At 43.6% G+C, this 15,488-nt stretch overlaps 1 protein-coding gene across 1 annotated transcript; it reads right to left on the bottom strand.

The window, feature by feature from the left end:
* Window positions 1-3,222: 3,222 nt before the first annotated feature.
* On the bottom strand, window positions 3,223-4,188 carry LOC113897919 (basic salivary proline-rich protein 2-like). Its single transcript, XM_027550840.1, has one exon. It carries the CDS (start codon window positions 4,186-4,188, stop codon window positions 3,223-3,225), a length of 966 nt encoding a protein of 321 aa, XP_027406641.1.
* Window positions 4,189-15,488: the final 11,300 nt, after the last annotated feature.

Here is a 15,488-nt window from a genome sequence, read left to right as displayed (position 1 = left end):
AGAAATTATTACCACAATCAAGCTAATGACCACATCCAATAGCTCATATGGTTGCCCTTTGTGTGTGTGTGGTGAAAATGCTTAAGATCTACTCTCTTAGTCAATAAAACTGTAAGACATTGATGAAAGAAATGGAAGAAGACACAAATAAATGGAAAGATTTCCCATGTTTATGAACTGGAAGAGGTAACATTGTTAAAATGACATACTACTAAAAGCAATCCAGAGATTCAGTGCAATCCCCATGAAAATTCCAATGGCATTTTTCATAGAAACGGAAAAAGCTATCCTAAAATTCATATGGAACCACAAAAGATTCCAAATATCAAAGCAATCTTGAGGAAGAACAATGTTCAAGGTATCACATCTTGTTATTTCAGACTATATTACAAAGCTATAGTAATCAAAACAGTGTAGTACTGGCTAATATTACACTTGAAAAACATCACACTTTTATCGTTTTGCCCTCATCTCTTTAATAGCATAAAATGACTATCTGGATACTTTACACCTTCAAACCATCATGTCAGCAATTATTTTTCCTCTCAAGATTCCTGACGCTGAAATGCATGGCCTCTGATTTCAACTATCATTTTGACCAAAGCTAAATCAGGAATATATTGATCTTATAATTTTATTTATAAATTAATATCCAAGAAATAGAAATTTTTAACAAGTACAAATTACCAATTTATCCCATCAAATTTTTAAAAAATTAATATCCATCATTATGAAGAATCCCAGAAGACAGTTATTCTGCCTCAGAAGGTAGAAATTTAAAATAATACAAATTTTCTTTTTTTTAATTTAAATTTATTTATTTTAATTGGAGGCTAACTACTTTACCGTATTGTATTGGTTTTGCCATACATCAACATGAATCCACTAAATTTGGAAACGCAATTTAAAAGTTTTCAGAAAGTACAAATCCTTTGATTCAGCAATTCTTCTTCTAGGAATTTGTGCAAAGGAAATAATGAGAAATGTGGTCAAAATTTTATGCATAAAAATGTTCATCTTTATAATGAAAAATAAGGAAATTTTTACATAGTTAAAATGTAGAATGGTCAAAGGTTAAGTAAAATACAACCTATTTGTGTGATGCAATATTATGCAGCAGAATAAAAATCATGGTTTCAATTAACTTTCAATGGCCTGAGAAAAGCTTATGTTTTGATAAAAACACAACAAATAAAAATACATATTGTGTGTTCCCCACTTACTGAGATAAGACAGAGACCTATAGAACTAAACATACTACCAGTGATAAGTCATTCATGTCATTCATGGGTAGAAGAATTGTGGGCAGTTTTTAATGGAGCGTGTGTGTGTGTGTGTGTGTGTGTGTGTGTGTGTGTGTGCACATGAATGTATTTTTAAAGTTTTTTGCAGTGAATGTGTTTTAGTTTCACAGTGATAACGAAAGTGATAAACAGAAGTGTTTTAAATTTCACCTCTGTTTAAAGCCAGCTTTTTTTAAATTTTACTGCACAGCCATAAGTGTCTCCTTCATGAATACATCATTTTGCTTTCTCCAAAAGCTGCAAAAAGTGACTTAGATAATGAGAAGCTTATTTTTAGTAATAATGTATCAGTTCCACTTAGGCAACCAGCTCACAGAACTTTTCCCTATGGCAAAACAAAAATGTCATACACAGAGGCATTACAATGTTTATGCTAACTCTGGCATTTTACACACTTGAACTCATTATTATTCTCATTAATTTTGTGATTGTTAATAGCACTGCTATTTACATGATGACTTAACCTTTGAAGATTTCAATCAAAGGTTTCAAAACTTAATGGAGAATGTGTCTAGAATGTAAGAGGATGTATCTCTGAGTGATTTTCCCCAGCAGGAAGCATATTTTGATCCTCAATATACTTAAAAGACTGGGATACCTAACTAGAGAGGTAAGGAAACACTTATTTTATCAGTAAAGGTATAGAAATTACAGATGACTAATTGGCTTGCTATACGTAATGTCAAAATATGTATCAATGAAAACAACCGACAAGGGTGTTTTCTAGACCTCCCTTTCATGTAGGTGATCTTAAAATAAGTGTGTTAATCAATCCTCTTTGTGTTAATCAGAGTCATGTCCTACTCTTTGCAACCGCATGGACTATAGCCCACCAGGCTCTTCTGTCCATGGAATTCTCCAGGCAAGCGTACTGGAGTGGCTAACCATTCCCTTCTCCAGGGGATCTTCCCAACCCAGGGATCGAACCCAAGTCTCCTGCATTGTGGGTGGATTCTTTACCAGCTGAGCTACCAGGAAAGCCCAATCTTAAAATAAAGTAAGGAGTAAAAACTCTTTTTAAACAAAGATTCTTCTTTTATAGCAAAAACTGTTCTAGGCTTAAATCTGAGCAGGATAAACTAAATTTCCAAGGGAAAAAAAATACAAAAGATTCTACTGTTCACTTTTGCCAACTGATGGTTCAAGCTATCTTGAGCAGTCATTTTATTCTTGGTCACAGAATTGTCCATTAGTCTGTGTCAGCTGTGTTTCTGAATAGTTGTGTATTGTTTTATAAGCGTTGTTAAAGTCATTATATATAATAAGCATAAAATCGGTAAGAACTATTATATCTTCCATGTTTTTCTATACTTTACAACAATTTATAAGGTAGATAATAGCCTGTTGTTTAAAAAAAATCATCTGATGGCAAAAATCTGCAAGTCTGACAAAATATTCTGTTGCTAAGGCTGTAGTGAAAAGGTAACTGAAATGCTTAACAGCTCTACCACACCTACGAGATTACAAAACTGCTGCCTCTCAGCTCCATATCTATCCTTTGGTTCTCTGCTTTTTGATCCTGGGGCCAGGACTCCCTAACCACATTTCTGCTTGGTCAGGAGGTTCTAAATTAGGATATGTCCACAGAGGGACCAGCGGGAGCCTGAGAGGCTACAGGAGGGTGGAGGGACTTGCTTCTTCCTTCATGTTTCCTGGGGGGCGTGCTGTCTGTTTCCTGGGGGCATCCTGTTTCCTGGAGGGCATCCTGTCTGTTTCCTGGGGGGGCGTCCTGTCTGTTTCCTGGGGGGGGGTCCTGTCCGTTCTCTGGGGGGCGTCCTGTCTGTTTCCTGGGGGGGCGGGCGTCCTGTCTGTTTTCTGGGGGGCATCCTGCCTGTTTCCTGGGGGTGTCCTGTCTGTTTCCTGGGGGGCATCCTGTCTGTTTCCTGGGGGGGGTCCTGTTTCCTGGGGGGTGTCCTGTCTATTTCTTGGGGGGCATCCTGTCTGTTTCCTGGGGGGGGTCCTGTCTGTTTCCTGGGGGTGTCCTGTCTGTTTCCTGGGGGGGCGGGCGTCCTGTCTGTTTCCTGGGGGGCATCCTGTCTGTTTCCTGGGGGTGTCCTGTCTTTTCCTGGGGGGCATCCTGTCTGTTTCCTGGGGGTGTCCTGTCTGTTTCCTGGGGGGCATCCTGTCTGTTTTCTGGGGGGCGTCCTGCCTGTTTCCTGGGGGTGTCCTGTCTGTTTCCTGGGGGGCATCCTGTCTGTTTCCTGGGGGTGTCCTGTCTTTTCCTGGGGGGCGTCCTGTCTGTTTCCTGGGGGTGTCCTGTCTGTTTCCTGGGGGGCATCCTGTCTGTTTTCTGGGGGGCGTCCTGCCTGTTTCCTGGGGGCATCCTGTCTGTTTCCTCGGGGGCATCCTGTCTGTTTCCTGGGGGTGTCCTGTCTGTTTCCTGGGGGGGCGGGCGTCCTGTCTGTTTTCTGGGGGGCATCCTGCCTGTTTCCCCGGGGGCATCCTGTCTGTTTCCTGGGGGTGTCCTGTCTGTTTCCTGGGGGGCATCCTGTCTGTTTCCTGGGGGTGTCCTGTCTGTTTCCTGGGGGGGGCGGGCGTCCTGTCTGTCTCCTGGGGGCGTCCTATCTGTCTTCTGGGGGGCGTCCTGCCTGTTTCCTCGGGGGCATCCTGTCTGTTTCCTGGGGGGCATCCTGTCTGTTTCCTGGGGGGAGTCCTGTCTGTTTCCTGGGGACGTCCTGTCTGTTTCCTGGGGGATGTCCTGTCTGTTTCCTGGGGGACATCCTGTCTCCTGGGGGCGTCCTGCCTGTCTCCTGGGGGCGTCCTGTTTCCTGGGGGCATCCTGTCTGTCTCCTGGGGGTGTCCTGCCTGTCTCCTGGGGGCGTCCTGTCTGTGTCCTGGGGGCGTCCTGTCTGTTTCCTGGGGGTGTTCTGTTTCCTGGGGGCATCCTGTCTGTCTCCTGGGGGCATCCTCTCTGTCTCCTGGGGGCATCCTGTCTGTTTCCTGGGGTCGTCCTGCCTGTCTCCTGGGGGAGTCCTGTCTGTCTCCTGGGGGTGTCCTGTCTGTCTCCTGAGGGCATCCTGTCTGTCTGTCTGCAGTTCCCAGGAATCAGCCCTGCAGTACTCTCACTCTGCAGTGGCAGTGCATTTACAGAAAGTGAAAGTGAAATTGTTGGTTGCTCAGTTGTGTCCATGGACTGCAGTTCTTCAGACTCCTCTGTCCATGGAATTCTTCAGGCAAGAGTACTGGAGTGGGTAGCCATTCCCTCCTCCACGGGATCTTCCTGTCCCAGGGATCGAATCCAGGTCTCCCACATTGCGGACATATTCTTTACCCTCTGAGCCACCAGGGAAGTCACCAGAGAAACCTTCGCAGAGCAAATTCAGTTTTCCCTGAACTTACAAACCTCTGTCTCCCCATAGAGACATCAAAATCAACTGGCCCTCTCCTCCTTCAAGTCGGGGTCCTGGGCCCACAAGGCTCCCTGTTTCAAACTCAGAACCACTCACCAGTCCAACAGTATAATCTTCTCAGAGGTCTGAGGTGCAGCTCCAAAGGACTTCTCCTCAAAGTGACCTCGGCCAAGGGCTGCCTACAGTTGCTGCTTTTTTATCTTTTTACCTTCAACTATTAATAACATTATAGTGCTTCCCTGGTGGCTTAGCAGTAAAGAATCCACCTGCAATGCAGGAGAAGCAGGTTCAATTCCTGTGTAAGCAATATCCCCCGCAGAAGGAAATGGCAAATTATTCCAGTATTCTTGCCTGGGAAATCCCATGGACAGAGGAGCCTGGAACATTACCATCCATGGGGTCGCAAAAAGAGTCAGACATGACTGAGCAACTCAACAAGAATCAATAACATTATATGGAGTGAGGCTTCCTTGCTGGCTCAGTTGATCAAGAGACTGCCTGCAATGTGGGAGACCCGGGTCTGATCCCTGGGTTGGGAAGATTCCTGGAGAAGGAAATGGAAACCCACTTCAGTATGCTTGCCTGGAAAATCCCATGGACAGAGGAGCCTGGTGGGCTACAGTCCATGGGGTCACAAAGAGTTGGACGTGACTGAGTGACTAACACACACCTATTGAACAAGCCTTTGCTAAGTCACTTCAGTTGTGTCCAACTCTTTGAAACCCTATGGGCTATAGCCTACCAGGATTCTCTGTCCATGAGATTCTTCAGGCAAGAATACTGGAGTGGATTGTCACGCCGTCCTCCAGGGGATCCTCCCAACTCAAAGACTGAACCTGCATCTCTTATGTCTCCTGCATTAGCAGGTGAGTTCTTTACCATAATTGCCACCTGGGAAGCCTGTATATTATATGAAATTCTTTTGGTTCAAAGAGCTGGTGTGTATAGAGCTTTATACCAAGGTCACAGTACAAAAATCTGAGGAACTGATAAAGCCCCATAGCAACTGTTGCCATGAGCCTCTGGATTTAAACCAGCCAGTTCCCTGACCCCATATTAGGCAAAATACCCATCCTATTACACACCCTATAGCATCCTAACCAATCACCTAATGCCACCATTCCAATAGGAATCTTCTTTGTCTTGAGGCTGTAAAAATTGACTACTAGCATCTCCCTCTCTAATAAACTTTATTCTCCACTCATTCGCTCACTGTGCCCCACGTCTGCATGGACCACAACAATGTGGTTTCTATTTCCAAATGTGACTTTGTCTTAGTCAGTTTGGGCTGCTATTACAAGTGACCACAATCTGGGTGACTTAAACAACAGATATGTGTTAATATTGCTCATGGTTGTAGACGCTAAAGAGAAGGTGCCGACAGTCAGGTTCTAGCAGGAGTCCTCTTCTAGGTTGCCGAAGAAGTTACAGCTGTTAATATTGTAGCCTCACATGGCAGAAAGAGACCTGGCTAGTTCTCTAGCCTCTTCTAATTCATGAGGGCTTCGTCCTCATGATCTAATTGTTTACCAAAAGCCCCACTTTCAAATACTGTCACATTAGGGCATCAGAATTTCAATGTACAAATCTTGGGGGGACACAAACATCCAGTTCATGGCAAAACCTCACTGATACAGAAAAGAATTTGGCAATATTTAGCAAAAGTAATATGGATTTACCCATTGACCCATCAACACCACTGCTAGTACTCTATGTAAAAAATATATGGTCTTTCTTTGAAAGACTATTTATCTTAGCAAAGACTGGAGACAAAAATGTCTACCAATGATACATACACATAACAGGATATTATAAAGTCATAAAAATTAATGGGAAAAGGCACTATTACCGCTATGGAGTGATCTCCATGATATATGGTTAGGCAAAAAAATAAAAGCAAGAGGGATAAAATGTGTGTAGATTTCTGTTATTTGTCTAAGAAAGGAAAGAATAAGAAAACAGTCACATATTAGTGTGACTAATTAGTGTGACTAAAGTCACATACTTTTGTTAAATTAAGTGGATGGATAAACAAACAAACAAACAAACAAAACCAGGATACCCATTGGAGGTAGAAAGAATAGGCTGAAGAAGACAGGGACAGAACCTAGACTTCTCTGGATATACCGGGTTTTATAGATTTGACTTTAAGAGGTTCCAGTGAACAATTCCATCTTGAGGGTGTATATGTGGAATGGGGTCCCCACACCAACAAGCAATTCTTCAACACCAGCTAGGCACCTTACAAATCAACAGCATGCTGCCAGTCCCTGGACACAGCATCAGGTCCCATGGGTTAAGGGCTCTATCCTACAAGACTGTCCCTGCCCCTAACACCCCCAACTTTGAACACCAGTCACAACCCACTCCCCTGGTGGCTCAGAGGGTAAAGAATCTGCCTGCTATGAGGGAGATTGGGGTTTGACCCCCGGGTTAGGAAGATACCCCTGGAGGAGGGAATGGCAACGCACTCCAGTATTCCTGCCTGGAGAATCCCCATGGACAGAGAACCCTGGCAGGGCTACAGTCCAGGTGGTCGGACACAACTGAATGACTTTCACTTTTTCACTTTCACAAGTATGGGTTATCATCTGTGCTTCTGACCAAATGACAATAGATGGGAGGATCCAACAATCTCCCAATTCAATTACTTGCTAGAATGACTCACAGAACTCAGAGGAACATTTTACTTACTAGATCACCAGTTTTTTACAAAAGGATATAATTCAAGAATAACCAGATGGAAGAAAGACACAGGGCATGGTAAGGGGAAAGGGCACAGAGCCTCTATGCTCTCTCCAGGCACACCAGTCTTCCCAAACCTCCATGTGTCCACCAACCTGGAGGCTCTTTATATCCTGCCCTTTTGGGGTTTTATGGAGGTTTTATTACAGACAAAGGATTGATTAAATATTTCGCTATGACTTACTAAATCTCCAGCCCCTCTCCCCTCCCTAAAGGTCAAGGGGTTGGACTGAACATTCCAACCCTAATCACAGGTTTGCACCTCTGGCTATCAGGTCCCATCCTTGGGTGCTTTCCCAAAGCCACTCAATTAACATAACACGCCAGATGGTCAACACCGAAATCAGACTGATTATACTCTTTGCAGCCAAAGATGGAGAAGCTCTATACAGTGAGCAAAAACAAGATCGGGAGCTGACTGTGGCTCATCCATTCATATATGACCAAAATCAAATCCCTTATGATTATACAGTGGAAGTGAGAAATAGATCTAAGGGACTAGATCTGATAGAGTGCCTGATGAACTATGGAATGAGGTTCATGACATTGTACAGGAGACAGGGATCAAGACCATCTCCATGGAAACAAAATGCAAAAGCAAAATGGCTGTCTGAGAAGGCCTTACAAATAGCTGTGAAAAGAAGAGAAGCAAAAAGCAAAGGAGAAAAGGAAAGATATAATCATCTGAATGCAGAGTTCCAAAGACTAGCAAGGAGAGATAAGAAAGCCTTCCTCAGAGATCAATGCAAAGAAATAGAGGAAAACAACAGAATGGGAAAGACTAGAGAGCTCTTCATGAAAATTAGAGATTTCAAGGGAACATTTCATGCAAAGATGGGCACCATAAAGGACAGAAATGGTATGGACCTAACAGAAGAAGAAGATATTAAGAGGAGGTGGCAAGAATACACAGAAGAACTGTACAAAAAGAGCTTCATGACCCAGATAATCCTGATGGTGTGATCACTCACCTAGAGCCAGACATCCTGGAATGTGTTAGAGCCAGATACCCTGGAATGTGAAGTCAAGAGGGCCTTAGAAAGCATCACTACAAACAAAGCTAGTGGAGGTGATGGAATTCCAGTTGACTTATTTCAAATCCTGAAAGATGATGCTGTGAAAGTGCTGCACTCAATATGCCAGCAAATTTAGAAAACACAGCAGTGGCCACAGGACTGGAAAAAGTCAGTTTGCATTCCAATCCCAAAGAAAGGCAATGCCAAAGAATGCTCAAACTCCCGCACAATTGCACTCATCTCACACGCTACTAAAGTAATGCTCAAAATTCTCCAAGCCAGGCTTCAGCAGTACGTGAACTTCCAGATGTTCAAGTTGGTTTTAGAAAAGGCAGAAGAACCAGAGATCAAATTGCCAACATCCGCTGTATCATGGAAAAAGCAAGAGAGTTCCAGAAAAACATCTATTTCTGCTTTATTGACTATGCCAAAGCCTTTGACTGTATGGATCACAATAAACTGTGGAAAATTCTGAAAGAGATGGGAATACCAGACCACCTGACCTGCCTCTTGAGAAACCAATATGCAGGTCAGGAAGCAACAGTTAGAACTGGACATGGAACAGACTGGTTCCAAATAGGAAAAGGAGTACGTCAAGGCTGTATATTGCCACCCTGCTTATTTAACTTATATGCAGAGTACATCATGAGAAACGCTGGGCTGGAAAAAGCACAAGCTGGAATCAAGATTGCCAGGAGAAATATCAATAACCTCAGATATGCAGATGACACCACCCTTATGGCAGAAAGTGAAGAGGAACTCAAAAGCCTCTTGATGAAAGTGAAAGTGGAGAGTGAAAAAGTTGGCTTAAAGCTCAACATTCAGAAAATGTAGATCATGGCATCTGGTCCCATCACTTCATGGGAAATAGATGGGGAAACAGTGGAAACAGTGTCAGACTTTATTTTTGGGCGCTCCAAAATCACTGCAGATGGTGACTGCAGCCATGAAATTAAAAGACGCTTACTCCTTGGAAGGAAAGTTATGACCAACCTAAATAGCATATTCAAAAGCAGAGACATTACTTTGCCAACAAAGGTCGGTCTAGTCAAGGCTATGGTTTTTCCTGTGGTCATGTATGGATGTGAGAGTTGGACTGTGAAGAAGGCTGAGCGCCGAAGAATTGATGCTTTTGAACTGTGGTGTTGGAGAAGACTCTTGAGAGTCTCTTGGACTGCAAGGAGATCCAACCAGTCCATTCTGAAGGAGATCAGCCCTGGGATTTCTTTGGAAGGAATGATGCTAATGCTGAAATCCAGTACTTTCACCACCTCATGTGAAGAGTTGACTCATTGGAAAGGACTCTGATGCTGGGAGGGATTGGGGGCAGGAGGAGAAGGGAATGACAGAGGATGAGATGGCTGGATGGCATCAGTGACTCGATGGACGTGAGTCTGAGTGGACTCCAGGAGTTGGTGATGGATAGGGAGGCCTGGCATGCTGTGATTCATGGGGTCGCAAAGAGTCGGACACGACTGAGCGACTGATCTGATCTGACCCTGCATATAAGTTAAATAAGCAGGGTGACAATATACAGCCTTGACATATTCCTTTCCCTTTTTGGAACCAGTCTGTTTTTCCATGTCCAGTTCTAACTGTTGCTTCCTGACCTCCATACAGATTTCTCAAGAGGCAGGTCAGGTGATCTGGTATTCCTATCTCTTTCAGAATTTTCCACAGTTTGTTGTGATCCACACAGTCAAAGGCTTTGGCATATTCAATTAAACGAAGTAGATTTTTTTCTGGAACTCTCTTGCTTTTTATATGATCCAACAGATGTTGACAATCTGATCTCTAGTTCCTCTGTCTTTTCCAAATCCAGCTTGAACATCTGGAAGTTCACGGTTCACGTAACTGTTGAAGCTTGGCTTGGAGAATTTTGAGCAATACTTTGCTAGTGTGTGAGATGGGTACAATTGTGCAGTAGTTTGAGCATTCTTTGGCATTGTCTTTCTTTGGGATTGGAATGAAAACTGACCTCTTCCAGTCCTGTGGCCACTGCTGAGTTTTCCAAATTTGCTGGCATATTGAGTGCAGCACTTTCACAGCATCATCTTTCAGGACCTGGAACAGCTCAACTGGAATTTCATCACCTCCACTAGCTTTGTTCATAGTGATGCTTTCTAAGGCCCACTTGACTTCACATTCCAGGATGTCTGGCTCTAGGTGAGTGATCATACCATTGTAATTATCTGGGTCATGAAGATCTTTTCTGTATAGTTCTGTGTATTCTTGCCACCTCTTCTTAGTATCTTCTGCTTCTGTAGTTCCATACCATTTCTGTCCTTTATGGTGCCCATCTTTGCATGAAATGTTCCTTTGGTATTTCTCATTTTCTTGAAGAGATCTCTAGTCTTTCCTATTCTATTATTTTCCTCTATTTCTTTGCATTGATCATTGAGAAAGGCTTTTTTTAATCTCTCCTTGCTATTCTTTATAACTCTGCATTCAAATGGGTATATCTTTCCTTTTCTCCTTTGCCTTTAGCTTCTCTTCTTTTCACAGCTATTTGTAAGGCCTCCTCAGACAACCATTTTGCCTTTTTGCATTTCTTTTTCTTTGGGATGGTCTTGATCCCTGCCTCTTGAACAATGTCATGAACTTCCTCATAGTTCTTCAAGCACTCTGTCTATCAGATCTAATCCCTTGAATCTATTTGTTACTTCCACCGTATAATCATTAAGGGATTTAATTTAGGTCATATCTGAATGATCTAGTGGTTTTCCCTACTTTCTTCAATTTAAGACTGAATTTGGCAATAAGGAGTTCATGATCTGAGCCACAGTCAGCTCCTAGTCTGGAGCGGGGGCTGCACGGTGCTGGAGCAACTTTGAGGAGATCCTCCATGTCCAAGGGCAAAGTAGAAGCCCCAGCAAGATGGTAGGAGGGGCAAAATCACGTTTAGACTCAAACCCCATACCTGCCAGCGACACTCAGAGGGCTCAGACAAACCCTGTGCACACCAGGACCCAAAGACCCCACAGAGACTAAGACACAACTGTGTTTGAGTGTCTCTGTGGAGGTACAGGTCAGCAGTGGCCTGCTGCAGGGGCAGGGGCTCGGCGCAGCACACTTGTGTATGGCATAAGCCGTCTTGGAGGAGGTTGCCATTAACCCCACAACAGAGCTGCCAGAACTTACACAGGACCGGGGAAATAGACGCTTGGAGGGCACAAACAGAACCTTGTGTACACCAGGACCCAGGAGAAAGGAGCAGTGACCCCACAAGAGACTGACCCAGACTTGCCCGTGAGTGTCCAGGAGTCTCCAGCAGAGGTGTGGGTCAGCAGTGGCCTGCTACAGGGTCAGGGGCACTGAGTGTAGCAGTGCGTTCATGGACCTTTTGAAGGAGGTCGCCATTGTCTTCATTACCTCCACCATAGTTTGGCCCCAGATAAATAACAGAGAGGGAACACAGCCCCACTCATCAATAGGAAATTAGATTAAAGATTTACTGAGCATGGCCCCGCCCATCAGAACAAGATCCAGTTTCCCCCTCAGTCAGTCTCTTCCATCAGGAAGCTGCCATAAGCCTCCTACCCTTCTCCATCAGAGGACAGACAGACTGAAAACCACAATCACAGAAAACTAACCAATCTGATCACATGGACCACAGCCTTGTCTAACTCAATGAAACTATGAACCAGTCTGTGTAGGGCCACCTAAGACAAACAGGTCATGGTGGAGAGTTCTGACAAAACATGGTTCGCTGGAGAAGGGAATGCCAAACCACTTCAGTATTCTTGCCTTGAGAACTCCATGAACAGTATGAAAAGGCAAAAAGATAGGACACTGAAAGATGAACTCCTCAGGTCGGTAGGTGCCCAATATGTTACTGGAGATCAGTGGAGAAGTAACTCCAGAAAGAACGAAGGGATGGAGCCAAAGCAAAAACAACACCCAGTTGTGGATGTGACTGGTGATGGAAGTAAAGTCCGATGCTGTAAAGAGCAATATTGTGTAGGAACCTGGAATGTTAGGTCCATGAATCAAGGCAAATTGGAAGTGGTCAAACAGGAGATGGCAAGAGTGAATGCTGACATTTTAGGAATCAGTGAACTAAAATGGACTGGAATGGGTGAATTTAACTCAGATGACCATTATATCTACTACTGTGGGCAAGAATCCCTTAGAAGAAATGGAGTAGCCATCATAGCAACAAAAGAGTCCAAAATGCAGTACTTGGATGCAATCTCAAAAACGACAGAATGATCTCTGTTTGTTTCCAAGGCAAACCATTCAATATCACAGTAATCCAAGTCTATGCTCTGACCAGTAATGCTGAAGAAGCTGAAGTTGAATGGTTCTATGAAGACCTACAAGGCCTTCTAGAACTAACACCCAAAATGATGTCCTTTTCATTATAGGGGACTGGAATGCAAAAGTAGGAAGTCAACAAATACCTGGAGTAACAGGCAAATTTGACCTTGGAATATGGAATGAAGCAGGGCAAAGGCTAACAGAGTTTTGCCAAGAGAACGCACTGGTCATAGCAAACACCCTCTTCAACAACACAAGAGATGACTCTACACATGGACATCACCAGATGGTCAACACTGAAATCAAATTGATTATATTCTTTGCAGCCAAAGATGGAGAAGCTTTATATTTAGCAAAAACAAGACTGGGGGCTGACTGTGGCTCAGATCATGATCTCCTTATTGCCAAATTCAGACTTAAATTGAAGAAACCAGGGAAAACCGCTAGACCATTCAGGTATGAGGACCCCTAGTGCCCAGATTATATCTTTAAATACCAGTTCCCACTAAATGGAGCCAGGACTCCTTTGAGAGCTGGCAGGTTCCAGGTCTGGAACAGAAAATGTATTACACAAAGCAAGTAAGGAAGCTCTTGTTGCACCAGAAAGCAAGGACACTATGAAGGACAACTGGGTTATGTCAAAAGAACTCAGAAGTCAACTTGACTCTATTATAATATCTTCATTTGCAACTTATAAAGATTAATAAGTCTAGGCATTGATCATCAATGCCTGCTCACATTCACACATAAAATGAGACAATCAGATAGTGTATGCTGCTGATGCTACTAAATCGCTTCAGTCGTGTCCAACTCTGCGCGACCCCATAGATGGCAACCCACCAGGCTCCCCTGTCCTTGGGATTCTCCAGGCAAGAACACTAGAATGGGTTGCCATTTCCTTCTCCAAGTACACAATGTCATCTGGTGGCTCAGCTGCTAAAGAAACAGCCTGCCAACGCAGGAGACTCAAGAGGCCCCTGGGTTGGGGAGAGCCCCTGGAAAAGGAAATGGCAACCCACTCCAGTATTCTTGCCTAGGAAATTCCATGGACAGAGGAGCCTAGTGGGCTACAGTCCATGCAGTCACAAAGAGTCGGACATGACTGAGCAAGCACTCACACACGCACATCATCTATGAAGTATTCTTGTGTAATAAGATGATTACATAGATGATGAAGTATTCTTGTGTAAAACATGGGAACCATAATCTAATCACACTTCAATATACATGTATCTATTGCAGGGGACAAATATATTAATGATCTCATAGAGATGCAACCTCTATGGACTATACAGTCCATGGAACTCTCCTGGCCAGAATACTGGAGTGGGTAGCCTTTCCCTTCTCCAGGAGATCTTCCCAACCCAGGGATCGAACCCAGGTCTCCTGCATCACAGATGGATTGTTTACCACCTGAGCCACCAGGGAAGCCCAAGAATACTGGAGTGGGTAGCCTATCCCTTCTCCAGAGGATCTTCCCATCCTAGGAATCGAACCAGGGTCTCCAGCATTGCAGGCAGATTCTTCACCCGCTGAACTATCAGGGAAACCCATCTATTTCAGAGGACAAACATATTAATGACATCATAGAGATGCAATCAGCAAAATACAGGTGGTAGAACACAATTATTACTTCAACAAATCAAAAAATAGCATGTAAACCTGTGAATTAGCAGAGAAAATACAATGAGCCTGATTTAAACAAGCAAATTGTTTTAAAATTTTTATAAGACAGGAACTTTGAACACAGATGAGATATTTTATGATATTCTGAAATTATTTTTAACTTTGTTATATGAGGATACTGTGGTTAAAACAAAATATATAATACATGAAATTGTATAAAGTCAGGTATTTGCTTCATAACTATCAGGTGTGAGGAAGAATTGAGTGAGGACAGAGAAGAAACAATATTGTCTAAAGACTTGAGTCTGGGTCATGGCTATGTCAACTGAAAAAAAAATGACGTAAAAGCAGTGAGTTTCAGTTTTATTTGGGGGACCTTACTGAGGACAACAACCCAGGAGACAGCCTTTCAGCCCTGAGGAACTGCTCTGAGGAAGTGGGGAAGGAGCTTGTTTTTGTATGAATCTTTGCAGAAAAATGCAGGTAGTGAAGCATCTATCTTAGTAAAAGATTACTGATAATCGCACACAAAAAACACAGATCTCTCAAGTTAATGACTTTAGCGTTTTTCTATGAATGGAAAGATGCAAGAACCTGGGGTAGTTAAAATTCTTCCTTAGACATGCATCTTAACCATCTAGCTGCACAATATGCAAAACAAAGAAGGCTTCCCCTCCTCCCCCACCCCACCCCCGCCCCCCGCCATTCTTTCTCCACCCAGAATTCTCCTCCTGTGTGCTCTTGGTGGGAGACTGCAGGGATTTTCTATTTAACCCTTTGCTACAGTCCATGGGGTCGCGAAGAGTCGGAGATGACTGAGCGACTTCACTTTCACTTTTCATTTTCATGCATTGGAGAAGGAAATGGCAACCCACTCCAGTGTTCTTGCCTGGAGAATCCCAGGGACGGGGAGAGCCTGGTGGGCTGCCATCTATGGGGTCGCACAGAGTCGGACACGACTGAAGTGAGTTAGCAGCAGCAGCAGCAGCGTCAAGGTGACACTCTTTGTTCAAGGAGTTCTCTTTGTTTACAGGCACATGGAAGTTCATTATAAAGTTATATATCCTTTTTTATATGTTTAAAATAACCAAAAAACTCAAGCCTATACATTTACTGGGCTTCCCTGGTGGCTCTGTGGTAAAGAATCCACCTGCCAATGCAGGAAACATGGGTTCGATCCCTGGGTC

This window comes from Bos indicus x Bos taurus, chromosome 8 (genome assembly GCF_003369695.1).
Source record: "Bos indicus x Bos taurus breed Angus x Brahman F1 hybrid chromosome 8, Bos_hybrid_MaternalHap_v2.0, whole genome shotgun sequence".
In the NCBI taxonomy this organism is placed as follows: Eukaryota; Metazoa; Chordata; class Mammalia; order Artiodactyla; family Bovidae; genus Bos; species Bos indicus x Bos taurus.
The sequence above is the reverse complement of the archived record's forward strand: the minus strand, read 5'-3'. Positions and strand labels throughout refer to the sequence as shown.